The 21676-nt window shown below is 38.7% G+C and overlaps 1 protein-coding gene across 3 annotated transcripts in view; it reads left to right on the top strand.

Annotated features, from left to right (window-relative positions):
• Positions 1-15539, top strand: part of DOK7 (docking protein 7) — a 63138-nt gene extending 47599 nt beyond the window's left edge. For all 3 annotated transcript variants that reach the window (XM_051616728.1, XM_051616727.1, XM_051616726.1), the window contains 5 exons: positions 148-190; positions 8239-8304; positions 9358-9429; positions 12310-12462; positions 14118-15539. In XM_051616728.1, the coding sequence (XP_051472688.1) occupies positions 148-190; positions 8239-8304; positions 9358-9429; positions 12310-12462; positions 14118-14254 (471 nt within the window). In that variant the 3' untranslated portion in view covers positions 14255-15539. The remainder of the gene's footprint in view (positions 1-147; positions 191-8238; positions 8305-9357; positions 9430-12309; positions 12463-14117) is intronic.
• The last annotated feature ends 6137 nt before the right edge of the window (positions 15540-21676 follow it).

Raw genomic sequence — 21676 nt, 5'->3', positions numbered from 1 at the left:
TGAGCACCTTTTTATCTGTTCTGGATTTTAAAACCAAGAATTAAGCTTTTCTGATTATGAATGATTTATCTGCAATTCCTCCTCTGTTTTGTGAAGTTTCTGTTCCCTGTAAAGATTTTTCATTCTAAAATTTTCTGTTTTCTTTAGGGAACAGCAATATTACAGTCTGGAGTCTTACCAGCTATACCAGGTAGGAGCCATTTAGTCATTTGCTTTGTTAAGGAATAATGTTTAAGTCCAAAATTATGATGAGACAGACAGAAGATTTATGGAAGCAGAGCTAAAGACTATAGTGAGAGGTATACTGTCTGTGGTTCATTCTGCTAATGCAATTTGTGACTGACAATTATGAATTACATCGTAATATATAAAGTAGATCCATTAAATTTCTCAGGTTACCTGCTTCCAATAGACATAGAACAGCAATTTGTGGTTGGGTTTCCTTATGACTTTTAAAAACCTTGGCAAATACATAAAGAAGTGTAGCTGACTGATGCTTGTGTGAATGAATCCAGTAAGATACCTAGGATCAGGAGGTGTCTCTGGAGGTCACAAGTAACTCTATTCCTTTGTCTGTCTCAGCAGGAGAAAATCCAGAAGAATTTAGCAGATCTTGTTCCTAGTTATTCCACTTGAGTCAGTGGAACTACTTTTGATTTATAGAGGTGTAAGCAAAAGCAAAAATTGGATCATTAACTCTAATTTTATCTTTCTTTCTGGTGCTCAGGTTTCTAGTTCTCTAATCAACCCAAGGAAACAAGCACATATGATTAAAGTGTGTGTCAATACAGAGGAACTTGGGTCTAAAGCTGTATGTGGTGGGCACAATATTACTTCTGCATTAATTTCAGTGGCACATTATTTGTGGATGGAAACAAAGCTGACAAAAACTTCCTCTCAGACTATTCATACAGATGTGAAGGAGTTAGCTGTTTTCATAAAACCTTCCATTAAGCAATTTGGAAGTGCAGAAATACAGGACAGATTTTTAGATCAACAGGAAGGGAAGACACAAGACTGAGGAAAATTGAGTGGGTGAGTTTTTGTGTCTGGTACTCTGAAAAAATATTGCTTAAGAAAAGAACTGAATACTTGTTACATTAGGTGTAAATGCAACATGTAAAGCCAGTGACTGAAGTTTTTACCTATCTTTGTGGGGTTTCATCTCTCAAATACTCTCATTTATGTACCTGTGGAACTTCAATCTTCAGTACTACACTATTTTTCAGAATGCAAAAGAAACCCATGTTTTCTCTGTCTTGTAGCATTTTCATTATCCTCAGATATTTAATTTTACATTATTGTCTTTTATATATGTGAACAGTTCAAGTACAATGGAACTTGGCATTGCAAAGCTTTCAAAGTAATACTGCAGGCTTTGAATGTTTTCCTTCCACCATCTTTAACCCGAGCCCTTGACTGAATATCCCTGGGTGCTGGGCAATCATTCAGACAGATGTGCTGGGCTAAAAGAAAAGGATTAGAACTTTTTTATGTTTCTATATTGTGATTTTATTTTTTTTTTTAATCCATTGTCAAGGATAACATATGGGCACACTAATGTGAGGAACTACTTTCAAAACCTGCCTTGTGCAGGTACATGGCAAGATACCTCTACTAGCATGACTGATTGAACGCTGACATGATACATGGTTACAATGTTTGCTAGTGCAGCAGTTGGCTTAGTCATAAACACATTTCTTTTATCACAGAAAGGATTGTGTTGTATTTTCATTCAAATACACTGTATGAATGCAAACCCATTTCTGCCAGTGCTACAGGTGCCTGTATGTTCTGTACAATATTTTTCACAGAATCATCCTGGTTGGAAAAGACCTTGAAGATCATCAAGTCCAGCCATAACCTAAATCCACCAACCATAACCTTTTGCAGTTGAATGCCTCAGTTCTGTAGTGAGAAATGGAGTCAAAGTGTCAGGATCAAATGTTTAAATATTTTTCAGTTTATTGATAGCATGTGAGTGATTATATTCTCTTTCTACTGTTAGTTGTATATAACTTCAGAAAAATGTGTCTAATTCTAATGGCAAGCTTTAAAGTGTTCATAAATGCAATAGCAATTCTGAATTGCATTACTAGGTGGAAAAAAAACCCAACAAGTTGGGGTGAATGATATAATTCTGGTTTAAATAATTTGGTTACCTTTTTATAAATAACTCTGGAAAGATTGGAAAGAGAGACTGAAATAGAGGGCTTGCATTTGTGGGAGGAAATTGTTTCTATTGCTGTCGTAGCTTTGCAGTACAGATCAAGGAAAGGGATTCTTTGGAGTTGTGTGCTGTGGGAATGCCTGCTCTTAGGAATAATAGAGTATTTATGGTTATTATGTACCTTAAAATACCATGACAGGATAGAGGTTCAAAAGTATGATTCAGATTTCCTGATTTCTGAGACTGCTGGATTCTGGAGGCACTTAGGTTTAGAAGAAGTTATCATGAAGGTCTAAGAAGTTCTCATGAGACCTACACAGAGTTTCTCATGAATGTTTAAGAAATTCTGTAGCATGATCTAGTGGATGCAATTTCAAAGATACGTGTGTAGGTCCTTTCCTTGGGAGCTGTTTGTGTTTTGAACTAAGGGGCCATGAATGAGATGCACATTCATTGTTGAGAGGTGGAACCAAAGGACAGCACATTCCTTCACAGAAGGGTGGGCTGAAGAACTCATTGTTATCTTAATTATCTTTCTGGTCCCATAAATCAGAGTAGTGCTGGAAAAACAGAGCTGAAGGAGTTGTTTAGCTCAAGCCTCTGCCCTGAAGTTAGGATGTATTTCTGTGTGTATGTCTGACATGTGTGTTTAGCACAGTCTGCAGTGAAAATCTTTAATCCACCTCAAATCACCCTTTGCTGTTCTTCCATTTAGAATGTATTTCCCAACAGTTGTGTTTGTCACTATGATTTAGGCTTGTTATTTAAATCTTGTTCTCCTTTCTAGCTCATTGCAACACCTCAGATAGCAACCTCCAGCTTTCACTTGTAATGTCTTCATGCTTTTCTTCAAAGTATTTGGATTTCCTCAGTTGAGTATAACTTCATCCCAGCTCTCTTGTTTTCTGAATGATGTTTAAACCATGAAGTTGTTTTGTGAGGGAGAAAAAATGCCACTATTTCTGTCCTTAGTTGCCAGCTCTTCCAACTGAACTGAGCAGTCTGAATTCCAGGACTCCCATTTAGAGAGGGTAAGTTGAGAGCTGGAATGGGATTGCGGTGTTTAGGGACCCTCTGTGATCCCTGGAGAAGGCATTTCATGCAGACTTTATGCACCATATTTCAGAAACTTATGTCCCTTCCCATTAACCACAGGGAAGCTGATTGCCTTGGCATTCCCAGGAGCCAGACCCAACTTTGGCCATTTCAACACTCAAATTAAACTTCTATAGTGGAAGGCTGGATTTCCCTGTGCTTCTGTGTCACAGGCTTTGGCATTACAAAAATCAACAGCTGACTGGGAAAACAAGTTAAAAATGCCCTTCCATGGAAGCAGCATACTTTAATAGTCTTAAGTTTTGTGACTGTCAAATTATCTTCTGTCTGTGCAGTTTCATTTTTTCCATATTCCACAGGAGCAAATTTAGTGCAACAGACACGCTTGCCATCTGACAGCCTCTTTGCTTGTAACACCAAACCTACATGATGCTTGATGTGAAATGTTCTGAGAGGATGAATTGAAGAATAAAAGTAAAACAATGCAGTGGATTGGAATTCAGCTGAAATGTCAGCTGAATGCTAGTTATGAACATTGTATCCCTGTTAAATTGTTCTTGGTAGATAGGGAGTCAAGGTAGGGAGATAAAAAGAAAGAATAAAATTAATTATGTAGCAGAAGAGAGGTGCTGAAAATGAACTCAGCTGTCTGACAGTTTAGCTTTTATGATGGCAAAACAGGCTTTCTTTTATGCATTTTTAAAAATTTTATTGCAAACCTATGCAGCCTGATACTTCTGTTCCAAGCTTAGGAATAGGCTTTCAAGGAAGTAATCGAGAGCAGTGAGAAAGAAGAATCTGGGCCATACAGTGTTGGTTGTTGCTGCTTAGGTTGAAAATAATTTATGATTCACAATTTTTTTTTTCCAGGAAATGTGTTGTCAGCTCTTCAGATGCAGGAAAACAAAGTGCACTATGATACTTCTATTGAGCCAATAAAGGACTGTGTGCTGAACAGTGTCCACCATAAATATGCCGTATCTCATGGGGCTAAACACTATAATAGAAGAGCATTATTATAATGAGAAACTGATTAATAAAACCCTGCTATAATATGACATGCTCTTCCTTGATTGTGCTTTATTTTATAAGTGCAGTCAGAATAATTCTGTAGGGGAATAAAAGCAGGAACTCAGAAAAAGTGGTTTAAGTAAGATGATTAAAATACAGGTTGCATTTACAAGTTAAACCTTGGCCTAAGTGACTCTGCAATACTAGGTCCCTGACAGGAAGAGAAAAAAAAGTCACAGTGGTGAAACCATATGCTTGGGATCCAAGTGCTGCTGCTTCATCCTTGTGGCTGAGCGGGTTCAGCAGGTTCCTGTTTCCTCTTTTGGGGGTGTCAGAGGGTGGTAAACTCATGTCACAGTGACCCTCTAGTCCTGCCTATTCTGTATTCCTGATTTGCTTCCCCATGCCTTCTCTGACATTGAAATCAGGGGAAATGACATATCCCAGCCTTTTACAACACAAAGGTGAGGAATTTTATTTGCAAACATACTGATTATTTCCGCTTTTTCTTTTCTTTTTTTTCTTTTTAATTTGTTTTTTATTATTATTAAGGAAACATACTTTGCCACCTTCATTCATGGCCAGTGTAGATCCTGAGCTTCAGATGCATGAAGATTGTTTTAGCAAATGTTTGTAAAGTATATCTGAAGGTATATTTTTAAAAAAAATCCCCACTGGGTTTCCTGGTACAGGAACACGGTAATGACTCCAGCTCAACACTTTGGGCTGCAGTGGCCCTACAGCATGGGAAGATAAATAGTGACTAGAAGTAATTAGAGCCTCTGTGATTCTTTTGGACACACTAATCACTTAAAAAATTGAAGAGTAACAAACTTAGGGAAGTTTTATAGTGCAATTATACATCACTGGGAAGTATTTCATTACACTTACATGAAAAAACCTTCTGGTGCACTTGCAGTATTTGTCCTGTCAATCAGTAACCTTGGGGTTTGGACGCCCCTTTAAGCAAGGTATCTTTTTCCAAAGGAGTAGATGGAAATTTTGTTTGGCTGAGGAAATCAAAGTACTTCATAGTAAAGGTAGTTTTAATTTAAGAAGAAGCAAGAATTTATCATAGAGCATAGGGTTTTCCTTTGTCTTGACTCCTTGTCAGCAAGTTTACCAGTCCAGAGCTAGCCCAGAGTTTGTGACCTGCTCCATGAAGGCAAAGCAGAGGCTGGGCAGTAAGAAGTGATGTCCTGGTAAATGCAGAGTAGTGCTGTCTGTGTCTGCTCACTGGCCATGTGAGGATGGGTGACAGGGTTTGAGAATATAACCTGTCTGGGCTCAGTTCATAGTGTGTTTTCCAGCTTCCCTCTTGTTTGTTAATTCTTTTCATGGCTGTTTCTTGTAGCAGATGTGCTGTGAACTGTGCTTATTGTTGACGAATGGGCATAAATAAATGACTGTGAAGTTAGAAAGATGTTTCAAATACCAGTTGTCTTCATTGAGCTACATCAGATGTTTGAGTCTAATCATATGTAGGCATGCAAAATACTCTGCACTATATTTTACTTTTGCACATTTTGAATATCTTTTTCCTCTTACACATTGGGGAAAGTAGAACAGAAAGTATTCTTTCGATGAGTTACTCAGTTTTAACTTGAGCAGCCTTACGGAACTGGATACCAGGGGAAATTGAAAAAATATTCTTAACAATTCCTTGTAAAATGAAAAGAATGATGGAAGGGAGTGTCTGTCTCCTGCTGGATGCTTTATATGTTCAGAATTTTATTTTGCTAACTCACTTTTTCCATTCCTGCAAGTGTTATCCCGGGATTCATAAATGACAAGCAGACCAGTTTATATGGTAGCTGTAAAGACGAAGGAAGAAAATGTCTTGGTCAGTCTCAGCTGATGTGTTTATATGATGCAGTTCAAAGCTTCAGAAAAATTCCATGAGACATTTGACAGTGTAAATATTTGTTAGTTGCCAGATTTGAAAATCAGGAAAACATAACAAGTCAAATCCTAAAGCATTAACACAGATCTTTGAAGCAAGCTCCGAATGAGAAAACTTCACCTTGACCAGAAATGGACTGGAATATCTTCTTGTTTTAAATCTCCTTTCCTGGCCTTTATGCTTTTCACAAAAGCTAAAAATGTTACTTAAAAATCTAAATTTCTGAATTACATTAAGTTTTTGAGGGAGAAAATAATTCTTTTTTTGGGATGAAGCTGCAATTAGTATAAAGCTGTGTAGTCTTTCTTCAAAGTACAGTAAGGCTTTCAGTTGCATAAAGTATACTCTGATATTCTTAATAATGCAGAGACAGGATGCTCTGAGGTGAGAAAAAATAAGTTACAGTGAAAATATAACTAAATCAGCTAGTCCAGGGCTGTCCTGTTTTTCCATTTATTTTTATCAGCAGTCTTGTTAAAAACAAGATTTCAAATAATGTTCTAGTGATTTAAGTCCTCACCACAGCATGTAAAGGTTCTACAATCTGGTCTTATTTTTAAAATACAAAATCAGTTTCTCAGTATGGTATGCTTGAAAATTATTGTTTCAGCCTTGGATTACCCTGTATATGCTTTTGTGTACACAAAGACTGCAAAACTAAAGGTTTTAGTTCAGATGGGCACTTCTGAAATCGGTGTTTATTATTGTTTTAATCCATTGTCCTCATTAATTGAAATAATCTGTGTTTTTATTTAGGCTTATTTTAGAAAAGCGTAGGAATAATTCTATAAGCTTGGAAATTACTAGACTTAGAAAAATAATTGCATTAATGTATACTTTAAATGGGGGGAGAAAGAAGAAATTACCGCTTTCTTTAGGTTCCTAGGTTGTGCAGACTTCTTAGGTGTTTGAGACTAGTATTTATTTGACGGAATTTCATGTTGCATAAGAATTATGGTAATTTTTGGATGGTATTTTAAGAACAATTTGCAGAGAAGTGTCTCACCTGCTCAGAGAAGACGGTGTTGATTTTACACCTGATGCCCAACACCCAGCAGCACATGGCACTGCTGCCCTGTCACCGGTGGCAGGGTTATTGACAAACAGCCTCCTACCTGATTTCTGTTAAATACCATTTACTGGCACAAGTTCTCCCAAAATTATTCATGTGAGGAAGCAAATACCACTCATCTTGATTAAGGTGCCCACAGGGACAAGAATTTCATGGCTGGGTAATGATAATGCTAACTCAACAGGTGGGTATAATGCTAATTAGTTTGCAGGTTAATTAAAGAAGCGATGTGTGGGTGTACAAACCACACTCCATGCCTACCACTCTTTAGGTTTCTGAGTTGCTAGCTCTTGTTTCCTCAAGCTTCCATACCTGTCACTGTACCTGGGGCAGCTTCCTGCTGATCTGAGTTGTGCTGGGAAAGGGGACTGGCTGTGCCCTCAGATGCACCCCTGGCAAAGCTCCTTGGGCCATAACGCTTGGAATGGTGCCTCACAAGAACCAGCTGTGATCTGGATTCAAACCCTGTGGAAGATCCTTCACCTGCCCTTCACCCTGCCCCAGTTTATGCCTGTCTAAAACTAGATGGTGGATTTCTGAAGTGTGAGATGGTTCTACCCAATAACTTTAATAGGTTTTGGATCCAGTCTGATGAGATTTTAATGAACCCTTTACATTCTGCCATTGCCAAACCTATGTTAGGTATTACAAAGGCAACTCCCCACTCAGTTTTCCTTGGCATTTTACTTCTCAGTTCAAGACAACTGTCTCTGTGAGTAAGGTGGTGCTCACCAGAAATAGGGAGGTCAGTATCCTGAACTTGTATAGAAAGCATTCTTTCTTTTGAAAGGAAGAAAATGACAAAATTATATTATAGTGCCACAATCTCAGGATAAAACTTCAGCAAAAAATTAAAGAAGACCATAAAACCCACCATTGCTTAAGTGAAGAACAGTAACTTAGAATTCTTACTGAATTTTTTCTTGATGTTTCAGGAACTTCTACTAAAAATGCTGATGCAGTGCAGATGTCTAATAATATCATCAGGTATTTAGATTTAATGTGAATCTCTCTCTTTGAAAACAGGTGGTGCTTCTGTGATGGCAGCTTCTGGGTCTCTGAAAGTCCATAGAGGGCACAGCCTCCAAGCTGGTAAGTGTAAGTGGTTATGAGGTATTTGTATGCATGTATATTTAAATTAACTTACTTTAAACTTCAGAAAATGTTAAAGGTAACGTATTGCTTGATTCCCTTTTGTAAGACTTATGTATTTCTTTGTTGTTTGTTTTTTTTTGCTTGGCAGGGTTTTTGCTAGAAAGGCTTTGACAGCTGGGATAAGTTTAGAAGAGGGAGTGACAAATGAGATAAGTGTCAGAGCATAGGCAATAGTCTCACTCACAGCAGCAGAATGCTGCCAGCACTTTAACAAAGAGCATCCACCAAAAAAAACTAACCCACCTCAGGCCTTGAGAAGTCCTGTAACCCTGGGAATGATGTGGTGGGAACAAAGACCCCACCACATTTAAAGTTACTTCTTAATGATAACGGAGGAAAAAAAACCCAAAACAGCAGATAATATTTTGAGTGTTTGTCATACAAGTGTAACCCAAATATGTTTGTTCTATGGGCATAGCTTTTTAGCTTGCTTTCTTGTAACTGGAGTGGAGTCTGAGATCATGAGGAGAATCTGGGCATCTTTCTTCAGCTTAGTGCTCTGGAAACACTGGTGATGTGCAACCTGGCTTCTTGCAAAGATGATGATCTGCACTTGGAAAGCAAAGTTACCTTTGGGAAGGCTAGTTTAAGCATTTTCTGTGGTGATTTGTCAGAATTCAAGAAGTTATCCATTGTGCTGGAGGTGGAATTTTAATAATAGTCTTCCAGATGTTCCCAAGATCACCCACACATGTCTCCCTGATTGATGCATTTGAGACAGCTTTGCTCCCCCGTTGATGTACAGCAAAACATGCTGTTGACTTCAGTGGCCTTCAGTGTGTCCTAATGTTTATTTCCTTACTGTTGCACTGCTTAGAAAATGCTGGCATCACCACTTCAGAAAAGTCAACATTAGCCCCTGTTTGTGGGATTTTCCAGTATGATTATTCATATTAGAAGTTTACAAGTCAACCCCAAAAAATGATACACTTTGTTTTCATTGTGCAAATTCCTAAATTCAAAGCTGTTGATGGTGTTGCTATATTCTAGTTCCCAAAGGTGGTTACGAGATGCTGACACTTCCTGCAGAATCAGGAACTCCTACTAGCCCTGAGGAACTTGGTGAGTAAGATCTTTTCAGCCAGTTGCATTAGAAGACACTAACATCTGTTGCTTTTTCCATTTCCTTTTTTGTTGTGATCTCTTCTAAACGTTTCTTTTTGAGATGGTGCCCTTTGAACATGTCAGCTTTACATGCTCTCACACATGTTTATCTCAAGGCTGTGTTCATAGTGGGGGTTTTCTTTCTGCACTATTTATCATGTTTCTGAGAGCGGCGTATGCATTGGTTGGAGAATATAACATTTGCTGAAATAAAAGCTAAACCAGCTGTTCCACATATAATTTTCTTCTTCCCTCCTGAATTATACTAACCTTTACTCTCCCTCTTCATTCCAGTACCACTGTATTTTCTCTTTTTACTGTTTTCCTGTTACTTGCTCAACTATTTCTGATCCTTTCTGCCTTTCCCTTTTTCTACCAATTATCTAAGAATGCTGAAATAATGCATTTTGTTCTGTTTTTCCTCCAAATTCTCCTTCCATAATTATCTCAAATACTGGTCCTCTGACCTCTCTTTTAAGCATCTTGTACCTCTCTCCACCCAGAGCAGGTTGCTGAAAGGACTGTCTTTGTCCATGGCTTCCTGTCTGTGTCTTGTTTTCTAAGTAGGAGCTTTTGACTGTCTTGTGCGTTTCAAATTAATATTTCTTTTCAAATATAAGCCAGTTTTAAGTGTCCAAAATGTCTGGGTTTTTTATTTGGGTTGTTGGCGTGGGACATTTTTTTGTTTTTATTATTATTATTGTTATTGTTATTTATTTTAATTCAAAGGAAAAATGAAAACCCAAGAATTTCCCTGTTTACAGGGAAAGCAGTTTCTATTAAGACAGCACAGACAAAACAACAGAAAGCTCTTCCTTTCCTTCCATTCCAGTTTGCCCAACTTTGTTCTTGTTTGTTTCTTTCCTTTGAGTAGAATATTTGATTGTTGACAGGGGTTTCCTTGTTTTGTGTGTTTCTTTTTTGCTTTTCTTGCACAAACCCCCAATCAATTAATACATTTTTCTCCATAAGTGTTTTTTCTAGTTCTCAGGAGAATCACTTGCCTTGTGTGCATCAGATGGCACATTCAGCTTCCTGAAACTATTCAACTATTTTACTCTGTAGAGAAGTTTGCTAATTTTTCTGCTATCTACCTTTGAGGGCACTTCACTGAAACTCCTGCTACATCACTTTAACAGCATAGAAAGACTGTTCAATGCTGTGGTTCTGCTGAATCCCTTTTGGCACAATCAGGCCCAATTACTTTGTAGTTTAGACAGAAGAATTAAGAATGATTTCTGAGAGTTATGTTTGATGAACATCCAGAAATTTCTTGTGTTTTATTTATTTATTATTATTTTTTTACATTTCCATTTTGTTCCTAATACCTGATTTTGGAAGAGTAACTTGAACTCTGGCCACCTGAAAACCATTATGTTACTTTGTGGATATTCCTGTGTTTTCTTTATGAAAATATGTCAGAAAACTGGAAAACTTTCCAGTCTTTTAAAGTTTTGGACTGCATAGTAGTCTCTTCAGTTTAGATGGCTTAATTCTGGAGACACTCCATTAACCTGGAACCTGCTCTGACAACTCTTATCATTGCCTGACTTTGGATGAGCTATATCTGTTATTCATAATACAACCAAAGAAGAAGTTCCCCTTGATGTTTGGATATGAGAAGTCATTCTCTCCTGGGCTCTAAAGAGACTTGATCACTTACTGCCTTTATGTTCATATCTCATCAGTGGCTGAATGGGCAGAAAAGAAAAGCAGTGATTTGGACAAGTAAAATTTGGGTAAGAGTTTTAGGTGGGGACAAGAAAGGGCTTAATGGGAGAACTTCAGGGAAGGGGAGAACCTGACAGTGATACCATTTTTCCTCTGCACTTCTTTGTCCCAAACTGACTTAACATCAGGAAGTGTTGGAGGGTAAGAACCCCAACTGAACCAGGGAAGCAGGTGATTACTAGCCTGCTGAGCAAAACAGTGAGAAATGAAATGCCTAGTTGGCCAGTGAATGGAACCTTCTACCTTCTCCCTCAGTTTCATTTCTGGTAAGATTAGGATATTTGAAAGTAGGGCTAGAAGATATCTTGATAATTCATCCAGTAGACAGCAAAGTTGTTTTTAAGTCAGAATAACTTTATAGAAAATTGTTTTCTAGTAGGTGTTAGTCAATTTCTTTTATTTAGTTATTTATTTATTTATTTTTAGAAATTCTTCAGCCTCTGTGGGATTTCCTCTAGTGTTCTTGTGATCTCTATTATTAAAAAGGTTTTCCCTCTGTCTAATATTCTACTTTTTTCCTGCAACTGCAGTTTTTTATTACTTCTTCTCTCCCCCCTTGCCATCATTCCTGTCTTTTTCAACTCAGTTCAGGGAAAATGTCAATGTTGTCTCCTCAATCTTGCCCTTCCCTTGCTTTAAAATGTTCTTCAGTCCTTTTTTTGGGACATACTTTCTGAACTTCTAGTGATTTTGGTTGGTCTCCTGTGAATGATATCATAGTCTACATCTTCCTAGAACAGATTGCTTTATATAAGGCTTTACTAACCTTCGTTAGAGCTGAAAGCCCTGTGAGGTTGTGTTGCATACATGGCTTCTGTCTTGAGAATTTCTGCATAATGTTTGCTTTCTGTCTGTTTGCTTTCTGTGAGATCGGATCACTGGCTGTGGCCTGTGTTCTTCTGCACAGATCCTGAGTTGATCAGTCTCTGAGGATCTTTTCTGTTGAAATCTTAGCCTTCTCATGTTCCATCTACAACTGAGGAATGTACTGCTTGGCAAGAATCACTGCCAATTACTATCAGAACCGTTGACAGAACATCATGTTTTTATGAAATGCATCATTGGTCATTGCCAACAGTGTCTACAATAACATGTTGCTTATTTTAGAAGGAGCAGTAGGTTATTCTGCTGATGTCCCTGCATCAGACCAACCCCACAGCGAGATGGCCACCTATGTTAATATTCCTGTCAGCCCCACTTCCAAAAAACAACTTCATTACATGGAACTGGAACTTCAAGAACCTAGCACAAGCATAAGAGGTAAGGAAGTCTACAATACTGTTTAAAAAGCAAAGGAAGCGTTAATGCAGACTGTATTGAGAATCTTAATTTCTCATCTACCCATAGGCTCTTGCTAACAGAGGAGCTGAACCCTGGTATGTTTGTGAGGCAGTTCTTGTCACTGCCACCTCTTTGGAAAAGATTTTTAAGTAATGAGGTTCTATAAGATGTTGCATCCCTCTGACAGGTGTATTGTGTATGCACTCCTAAAATGAACATTTCTGTGTCTGTGGAGTTTGACAGACAGTAATTTGCTTCGTGTTCTCCAGATTTTCATTGCACATATTAAGACTACACTTAACTAATTTGTCTTGCTTGGCTTCAGAAACAGGGCTGTGGGTGTGAGTGTTCAGGGCTTGCTCCTGGAGATACTCTGGAGCCAGGCAGCAAATACTTCAGAATAGAACACAGTGTTCTTCTATCTGCTCTCTATGAAGATGTGTGGAAGTGCTACAGAAAGGAAGGCAGCTCAAGTACTTGATTTGTTTTAAATATTTTTTTTAATTAATTTGTCTGGATCTGGGTGTTTTACTTCTAATGCTTAACTTGGACAATTAGCACAAAAAGCATGCATTACAGCTGCCATGTATTGTTAGTTAGCAATGTATTCTTTCTTAGAGGAAGCCTTTAATCAGGATCTGTCATTTCATTGGTCACATTTGGTGTTGATGAATTTTGTTTGTCTAGTTTTTGGCTAGTGAGATTTTAGTTTTTATTCTTTTCATTTCAGCAAGTTTATTAACTTTGAAATGCTAGCACTTTACCTGCTGTTTGGTTTGTTGTTGGTTTGGGGTTTTTTTAATATTTATATGGCTCTGGTTAAGTAATTCAAAGCGTCTCCCAGAATTTATTGTAGCTCTCTGTACAACATTCTGTTAAAATGCTGGAGTGATGTTTCATCTTTATTTTAAGATGGTCAACCAAGACAGTAAGAATTCCATAAACTGATATAAACAGTCCTAAATGTCAACCACCAACCCATGCTCAACTTGTATAACTTTCAAGGTGCCTCTAACAACTATAAATGTTTTGTTTTTTTCATACTAAAGTTATCCTAGTCTCTGGAGTTTTATATCTGCACTACCGAAGTTCTGCAGAACTGTTCTGCTCCCAGACTGAGCAGCTTTTATCTCCCTTACTGCCAATTACTGGACTAAATTGTCATTCTGTCTAAAGCTGAAGGTGGTTGATCTGGCAAATGTTTACAGAGTGTCTAAGGCAGACAAAGAAGAATCCCTCCCAACTGTCCTACCAATGGTGTTTTCTTTTCAAATACCAAACGTTTTTAATTTCCTGACTAGTAGCCTGGTGATGAGGCCTCCCAGAGTGGAGACCTGAGTTCAATTTTCTGTTCTGGGAGGAGTGGGAATAGAGATTCAAGCTGGGGGCAGAAATACAAGTGGTTAATTTGCTTATTTGAAGAAAACCAAATAGCTAAACTGTGCAGATACAGATTTTGAGGATGTTTTCAGTTGTGATTGCCAGCTTACTCCCTTGATAGAGCTTGCAATAAGACCAAACCAAGATCATCTGGGACATCTGTGGAAGTGTCTCAATATCTTAACCCTGGGTCAGTTTTACCTAGGAATATCTGAGCTGTATAATGTTTTACATAAATCCATTTGGTATTTCAGGGAGTGGATCATCTCGATATGCACAGATTGACATTGCAGCTACGGAGACAGCCCACAAGGTGGGAACACAGCACGCTCAGTGCCGGGAGGAGCGCCTGCAGGAGCTGGAGCAGAAGAAGAAAGGGGCTCAGCATTGACAGAGCTCTTTGCTCACCATAAGTTTGCATTCATTTATCTGCCAAAAGATTCACATTTATTGTAAAAAAAACCACAACAGTCATATAAATTGCTTCTTGCATTTATACCAGATTCATTCCAATATCTTGATTCCTAATTGGAAAGCTGGTAGCACAAGGGGGGTGTGTGATCTTTAATTTGGTTGCAAAGTCCAGATTTTAATTTTTTTTCAAATACAATGACAGATGTAAGTTACCTTTTTCTATAATTCTGAAATCCTGGAAGAAACCTGGAACTAATTTCAGTGTTTATTAAATGGTGGCATTTTCTTTTTAAAAAAAGGACTTGAATGTGTGTAAATAAGAGAACGTGAGTGTGTGTGTGTGTAGTATGCGTACACCTATGTTTGCATGTGTGCATATGTATGTTTGTATGTAAGCACACATTACTGATAAAATATATGTATATATCTGAGAGTATAAAATATGGAAAACCTCTATTAATATATTAAAGGCTCTTACAAAAGCAAGCAAATTCAGTGCCTGATTTTTGCAGGCACCATTTTGTGCAATTTAAATGCTTATTTATGGACATGCTTAACTTTACCTACCAGTAATTCAGTTTTATACCTCAACAAAAGTTCTGTAGCTTTTGCCTATAGATGCTGCAGCATCAGGGCTGCATATGTGTGTACATAGAGACAAGAAGTTCAGAGAATACTAGAATGGTTATTTAATTTAAGTGTGCCTATAAACCAAAGTAATTTAAAGGGATATTTTAGGTGCTTCTGTTCATAAAAACCTGTTTTAGACACCATAAGCTTTGATTTCATTGCTGCTGAGTACATGTACTTCTTAGCAATTTTCCTGGAGTTGAACATACATATCACTTTGAAAATCAGGTCTCAGGTTTCTCATACAGAATATCAGAACTTCTGAAAATTATTTCCTTTGTTTTTATCTCCAAAACTATGCCTAATGTAAACCAGCATCAACATCAGAATATCTGCTTTGGGGCTGAAACTTCCATTGAATAATTCTCTGCTGTCCCTAAATAGCATAAAACTGGTTCTGTGTAAGAGCATGATGTCTTCAGAGATGCTACAGAATTGAGGCATGACAGGATGTTCTGTTGCAATATAGGTTTATCCACAAGTCTTTGACATCTTGCTTTTGTAAAGCGAGATTGTATGATTCAAAACTTGACTTGGTTTCTTGTGCTGCGTTATCTGTGTAATTCTTGTGTCCTACCTATTTGTCCTGATACAAAATGTTAATTAAATAAAATATTATGGCAGTGACATTACATTCTACCAGAGTCAGACCTCCTCCTGCCCTGACTGTGAGCCTGACGACTTAATAATCAGAAGAACAAAACAATGTGATGTAGCTGATACTTCTGTAAGATGTTCTTGAAGTATTTAACGTGGCAGAAGTGCTCTCAGTGATGAGAAAACATCCTGTCAGCCAGTACAGGGTTTGGGCATAACCATTAGTGTGTTGTGTATGTGCCTCCTTCGTTCTGATAGTCCCACACAGCAGGTCACTGCCAAATGTAACTGCTGCTTCAGTGGGTTTTCTGGTGTTGTTCAGCTGTTATGGAACATATTTATGTGCAAGTATTTGGGTGATGGAGTTTCTCCAAGCTAATATGTGCTGCAGGATGGAGGGTGGGAGTTTGGGGGCATTTAATTACCCAACAAAGCAAATCGTTGTCTGGGTTTTAATAGTGTGAAATAATGCCAGTAGGTGTTTTTCAGCATCTAAATGTGTGTTAAAATCTGCCCTGAGGCTTGTTTTTAGGAAATAGCTTGGAAGAATTCCTTGTTTCCTCTTGCTGTAAACAAAACTGTTTTAATTACGTCAAATTAGAAAACTATACTAAAATTTGAGTTATGAGCAATTAAATTTGTTATGAGGTGCTGAAACATGTACTGTTCAGTAAGTACCTTCTGTAGTTTGTCTGGGATAGCACGTGTTCTATGCTAAAGTGACAAGAGGAACAAAACACAATTTGTGGGTTACTAGCCACTTGTTTCTGTTGAAACTATGCATATTTGCAGATGAAAAACATTATTTTGCAGTCTAACTTGAGAGGAAAGATGAATTTAACATCATAGAGCAAAAAGAATGAGCAAAACAGAGTAAGGATGGAAGAATTAGAGGCTATTAAATAGATATTTGTAAGGAGTACCTCTGGAAATACATGTTTTCAGTGTGGGGGAGTAGAATTAAAGAAAAGTGCAACTTAAAAAAATATAAAATTGGATAGGTTCTGATGAGTTCAGTATTATGCTTTCCCTGAAAGATGACAGGCTTCAGGGTAGCCTCACTCTGAGGCTTAGGACAGTGATGGTCGGGTGGTTACAGATGAAAACCAGCTCTCCCGTGGACTTTCTTTGAAAGCCTGGAAGGTAAATGGCAGGAAAGCACAAGTAATTTACATCCTGGATTCTGATACAATAAATAGCTTTACAAGGCAGTGGGCAGGTTTAGGAAAGTGCAACTGCCCAGTGAACTTGGGAGTTTATTGAAAAACTTCAGGGTGAGTGAAAGTTAACTTTCAAACATTTGTCTGCATCAGAGCATCTAGAAAGAATTCAAATTTCTTATCCCACTGTGTACACAGAGGCGTATGTAACATCACCCTTTTACTGACATAATAAGTGCCACCTTATTTGAGGAATGTGCAGTGGGGGGATGGGATCAGAAAGCAGATGCAGCATGACAGGGACTTGTCTCTATCTTACACTGTACTGGTGTGAAATCCCTAAAAAAAAAGAATGTAAGCCCTAGCATCTGCTATTGTATAAGCTAAATTTTACTCATCTGTGGGCTGAGCTGGCAATTTATAGATAATTCATATACAGAAAACAGAACAGATTGCATGCTTGGAAGAGAATCTTGCCTTTGGATACCAAAGTTTTATTATGTAATGAATTGCTCAGATTTGTCACACACCAGTGTCTTTGCTACAGCTGGGAGATGCACCCCATGGCAGCAGTAATGCTCTGTGTCCTTCCACTGCCAACCATCAGCAGTACTGGATGGGAACTGGGAAGCATGGAAGAAAGTCATATTGGGAGTTTGATGGAGACTTAAGCAGGTAAGTAGCAGCAGAGAGCTGGAAAGCAACTGTTGTCCTTTGCTAGCTCTTGTCCAGGCAGAAGGGCAGTGACAGGGTGACAGAAGGGTGTTTGAGTCTGTAAAGTGTACTTTGGGCCAGTGCTGGAGGCTGCTGGCTGGATTGTGGCCTCTTGCACAGAGTGTGCTTGGAGCAAGGAAGTGGAGTTTCCTGGAATAGGCTGAGGTTGTGGTTTTGTCCTCCAACAGATGATGTGTTGGCACCATCTCTACCAGAAATGGGGTGGAAACTGTGGGATGTTTAATAGACATGTTCACTCTGAATAGCCAGACTGTCGTGCTGTACATGTGCCAGACTGTGTCTCATTGTCCTTGCATCAAGCCATGCAAATGGTTCAAGTTCATAGTGCATATGTGGTCTAGACCTTGGAGGGAATTATCCTCTGGGTCTGTTTTTCTCCTCTGTGGAAAGTGTATAAAAGCTTAATACATACTTTGGGTGAGGGATGGTGGGACCTGGGCCTTGCTATGACACTGAGAAACCCTGACTAGATATGTAGGTGCACCTAGTTCTGCAGTCAGCTATACCAGTGTTATTTACAGTAGCTGGGAGATTTACTAGAGGTGGATCAGGTCTATTGGAAGTCCAGGAACTGGTCCTAGATGAGTTTTTGCCATTTCTGTGCTCTTTACAGTGAATGCATGACACTAGTGACCATAAGCGACGTGAGGAAGCATTTCCAGTGGTGACTGGACCTGAAGCCCCAGGGGTCTGCTGACACTGGGTACTCCTGGCCAAGCTCTGTTTTAGACTGACAACATTTAACACATTTAGACTCTCTCATTGCTGTCCAGCTGGCTGGGGATGGTCAAGGTGCAAGCTACATCCTGCAGCTGGCCATATCTTGGGTTTGGACTGTGAGGGGAACCCTGTCTGTGTATCCTCATGGTGCTTGCCCTGAGCAGTGCTGGGAGAGCCAGAAGAAACTGGTTAAAGCAAAACCTTGTGGCCAAGGAGCAAGGCTACTGTAGCAAGGTGCTCCATCTCTCAATATACCTGCCTCAGCTCCCTTTTATGATTCAGGCGCTTTTGTCTCTCAGTTTTGCAGGCACAGACCTGCAGTGAAAGGTTCCCATGAGAAGGGAAAAGGCCTAGCAAACTCCGTGCTGGTAACAACCTTGAAAGGTATAAACAGAGGGCCAAGGGGATGTGCGTAACACCAGCTGCTCTCTGGTGTTGAAGAACACAGAGCTCAGCCCAGCCTCAACCAGGCCCAAAACGGAAATAAAGTAATAACAAATAGATAAACAAGAGCTTGTTTGGTGAGAACAAGGCCTTCATGGTTTTTCCTACTGTTTTATTGTCCAATGAGAGATGTCAGAGGTATGGCTAATGGTTAAATGACAGCAGCCAATCCACTTTATTCTATAAAAGCCTGGTCCCATTTTTGATCAAAAATGATCTCTGTACACTTTCTCCAGGAGGTTGCTGGACCTTCTCTCCTCTAGTGGGGATGCCTGCCAGAGAGACTGATTCTCAGGAGTTGTGGCCCAACCAGGGACACCCAGCTGTGGCCTGACATGGGTGAGAAATACTCATTCTCTGTCTTTATTAGCAAACTGAACATTAAGTAATCTTCATTATTAAGACTGTAAGATCCTTTAAAAATGATGGTTGATGTTTTAGGCCTAGTATGGGATTTGATAATAAGTAACATTTGTTGTTTGATTTAATTATAAGTAGTAAATTCACTGCTATTATACCCTTTGCATCCTAACTGCTCTTCTGTTCTTATCTCCCAGTTTCCCTACAGTTTTACTGTACTCATGCTTCTTGTCCGTAATAATTAAAACCTCAACGTTGTATGGAATAAATCTTGATTACTGCATATACACATTGTATGTCATCCATCCTGTCTGGGACAGCTGTCAACATGAATATGCAGAACTACCTCCCCCTGCTCTCAGTCTCTGCTGTAAGTGCTCAAAGCTGAACAGGATGTGTTTGTCTTTTCCTTGGTATGAGTGAGCTGAGAATTCCTGTTCCTTCTCACTGGACGCTTGTGGCTAAGCATGCTGACTCCTGTTCCTTGTAATCTCAGGTATGTGCTGCAGCAGTACTTTGATTTGGACTTCTGATTGCCCTACTTGGCTACATTGGCTGTTGGGTTTTTTTTCTTTTGAAAATTCTAGCATAGCTGTTTACACAGATGGCAACGAGAAGGAAATCAATTCCTAAGAATATTATCTGGAAAATCAAGTTCTTATCCTGAATTAGTAAGTACTCATGAATGAAACCTTTGATTTTCAGTTCTGCAAAGCTCATTTCTCTGTAGGGGAATGAGGGTCAGTTTGCACAAGGCCTGGAACAGCCCATCAGTGGTAAGGGCTTACGGACACCAGCAAAGTGAAGCTAACGCAAACACTGTATGAAACATATGCACCCTGTGTAGTTTATCATTAACAGCTGCTTAAAGAAGGGCTTGGAGAAGGGTAACTCAACTGTTCTGGGCCACATTTACCTGTGTAGGTGTTCAGACTGTTAGAAAGTGTTTTTCATGTAAGAACCCATGTTAGTTTGGGACAGATTAGGAACAATCAATGTATAACCTGAAAACTTCCTTACAAAAATTGGGAGAATGACTTCCTTTCCCACTGCCAGCAGTCTGCTGTTGAACTGAGATGGGCAGTAACCCCAGATCCCCAGTCTTTTGCCATGGAAGTGTCTTCTTTTTGCAGATGTCACTTTTTGCACATAGTTCTTTTCACTTCCCTTTTGCTTTCTTCAATCTCAAAATGGACCAAAAACTGGATCAATGGCTCAAGGAACTGGTATGAGGGAAGACTCTTTACACTGTGCTTGAGCATATTTGGCAGTCCCAGAACCTGGATCTGAATTGAGGTCGGAGAATGGATCCTTTCTCCACTGAAAGATTGATTAGTTACTGGTTCTGATACAGATGTCTTCTTGAATTAGAAACTGAGACTTGAATTCTGAAGTTGGATTCCCAGGTCTGATGCCAAGTATTGCAAAATATTGGGTTTCGTATACAGGTTTCAGGTTCTCAGTGTGTTTCTTAAATTAATGTCACTCCCTTCCCCTTTTCAAGTAAATTGCCTGGAAAAATATAACTGCAACATGTTAAACACCATTTTATTTAATAAAAGGCATATATTTAAAGTGATTCAGCACTTACTTGCCCTATAGAAAGCACCAGCTTTAAATTACAATAGGCCAGTTCTTGACAGGCAACCTTTGATTCTGAAAATGATTGGTTTTATTAAAATGGATGTGTGCAGCTTTCTGGTAAGTTGACACATCAGTGAAGGAACAAAATATCTACATGCTGTATTAATGTATCCATTGTATTTCCACTCACATGTTAAGCATTAATATCTATGTCCTATTTTCTTTTTTGATTTGGGAGAGTGCTCTGCTGTTGAGTGGTGGGAGAATAGACATGAAGATTTAGGTGAGTGCATTAAGGGCTATTGATGAAAGCATTTGGGTTACAATCATTGCTCTACCAAATATGCCTCAACTTGAAACATTTGCTGTGGATATGAGACTGAATTTCTCCTGGCTCAAGTGGACAGATTTTAGGAACACTTCCATTTTGTGACTGTGGGTACTAGGAGGAAAAAGCCATACAGGTTTTTTTTTTCTGTAGATTAACAACCTGCTTCCCAACAGGTGCTGTGTGAATGGCCTGAAATACATGTTAACAATGTGTTGTATTTGGAAATGTTGATTCTGGTATTTAGAAGCTGTTAGGTAACATAGCATATATGGAAAATGCCATTTAATTAGTACTAATATAAATACTCTGGCTCTTGCCTGATCTATTAGGCATCAGAAGCCCTTTGGAGAGGAGAGGGGAAATCTGGCTGTTCCTTATTTGTCTTGGGAGAATGATGTAGTCTGAGCTGCTCCACCAGCAAGCAGGACATAGTGTTTATTTTAAGAAAGACTTGGTTATTTTTGTTGTATTTAATGCCTTGTGTATTTATTTCCCACTCATTTCCACCCCCAACCTGTTTAATAAATAAAATCTGTCCTATGTGAAATCACTGACACCTTTATTTAAATTGAGGTGGTTTTTTCAGGGTAGACTCTGACAGATTGTATAAAACAAAAAGTTCTGATTTTTTTTTCTTTTTTTGCAGTTCTTTCCTCCTTCTTCTGCTCCCACTTTTGTATTTCAAATTATTTCTCAGAGTGGTTTGAAAAACGTGGTAATTTGAATAATTACAAAAGGATCAGATAAAATACTAGTTAAGCAGAAGGTTCAATCACTGTTTGAAAGCTGTTAGTTCTTTCCTTTTCAGATGTTTCTTCCATGCAGTCTCACCTATCAA

Source organism: Apus apus, chromosome 4 (assembly GCF_020740795.1).
Source record: "Apus apus isolate bApuApu2 chromosome 4, bApuApu2.pri.cur, whole genome shotgun sequence".
NCBI classification, from domain to species: Eukaryota; Metazoa; Chordata; class Aves; order Apodiformes; family Apodidae; genus Apus; species Apus apus.
This window is presented reverse-complemented; position numbering and strand designations above follow the sequence as displayed.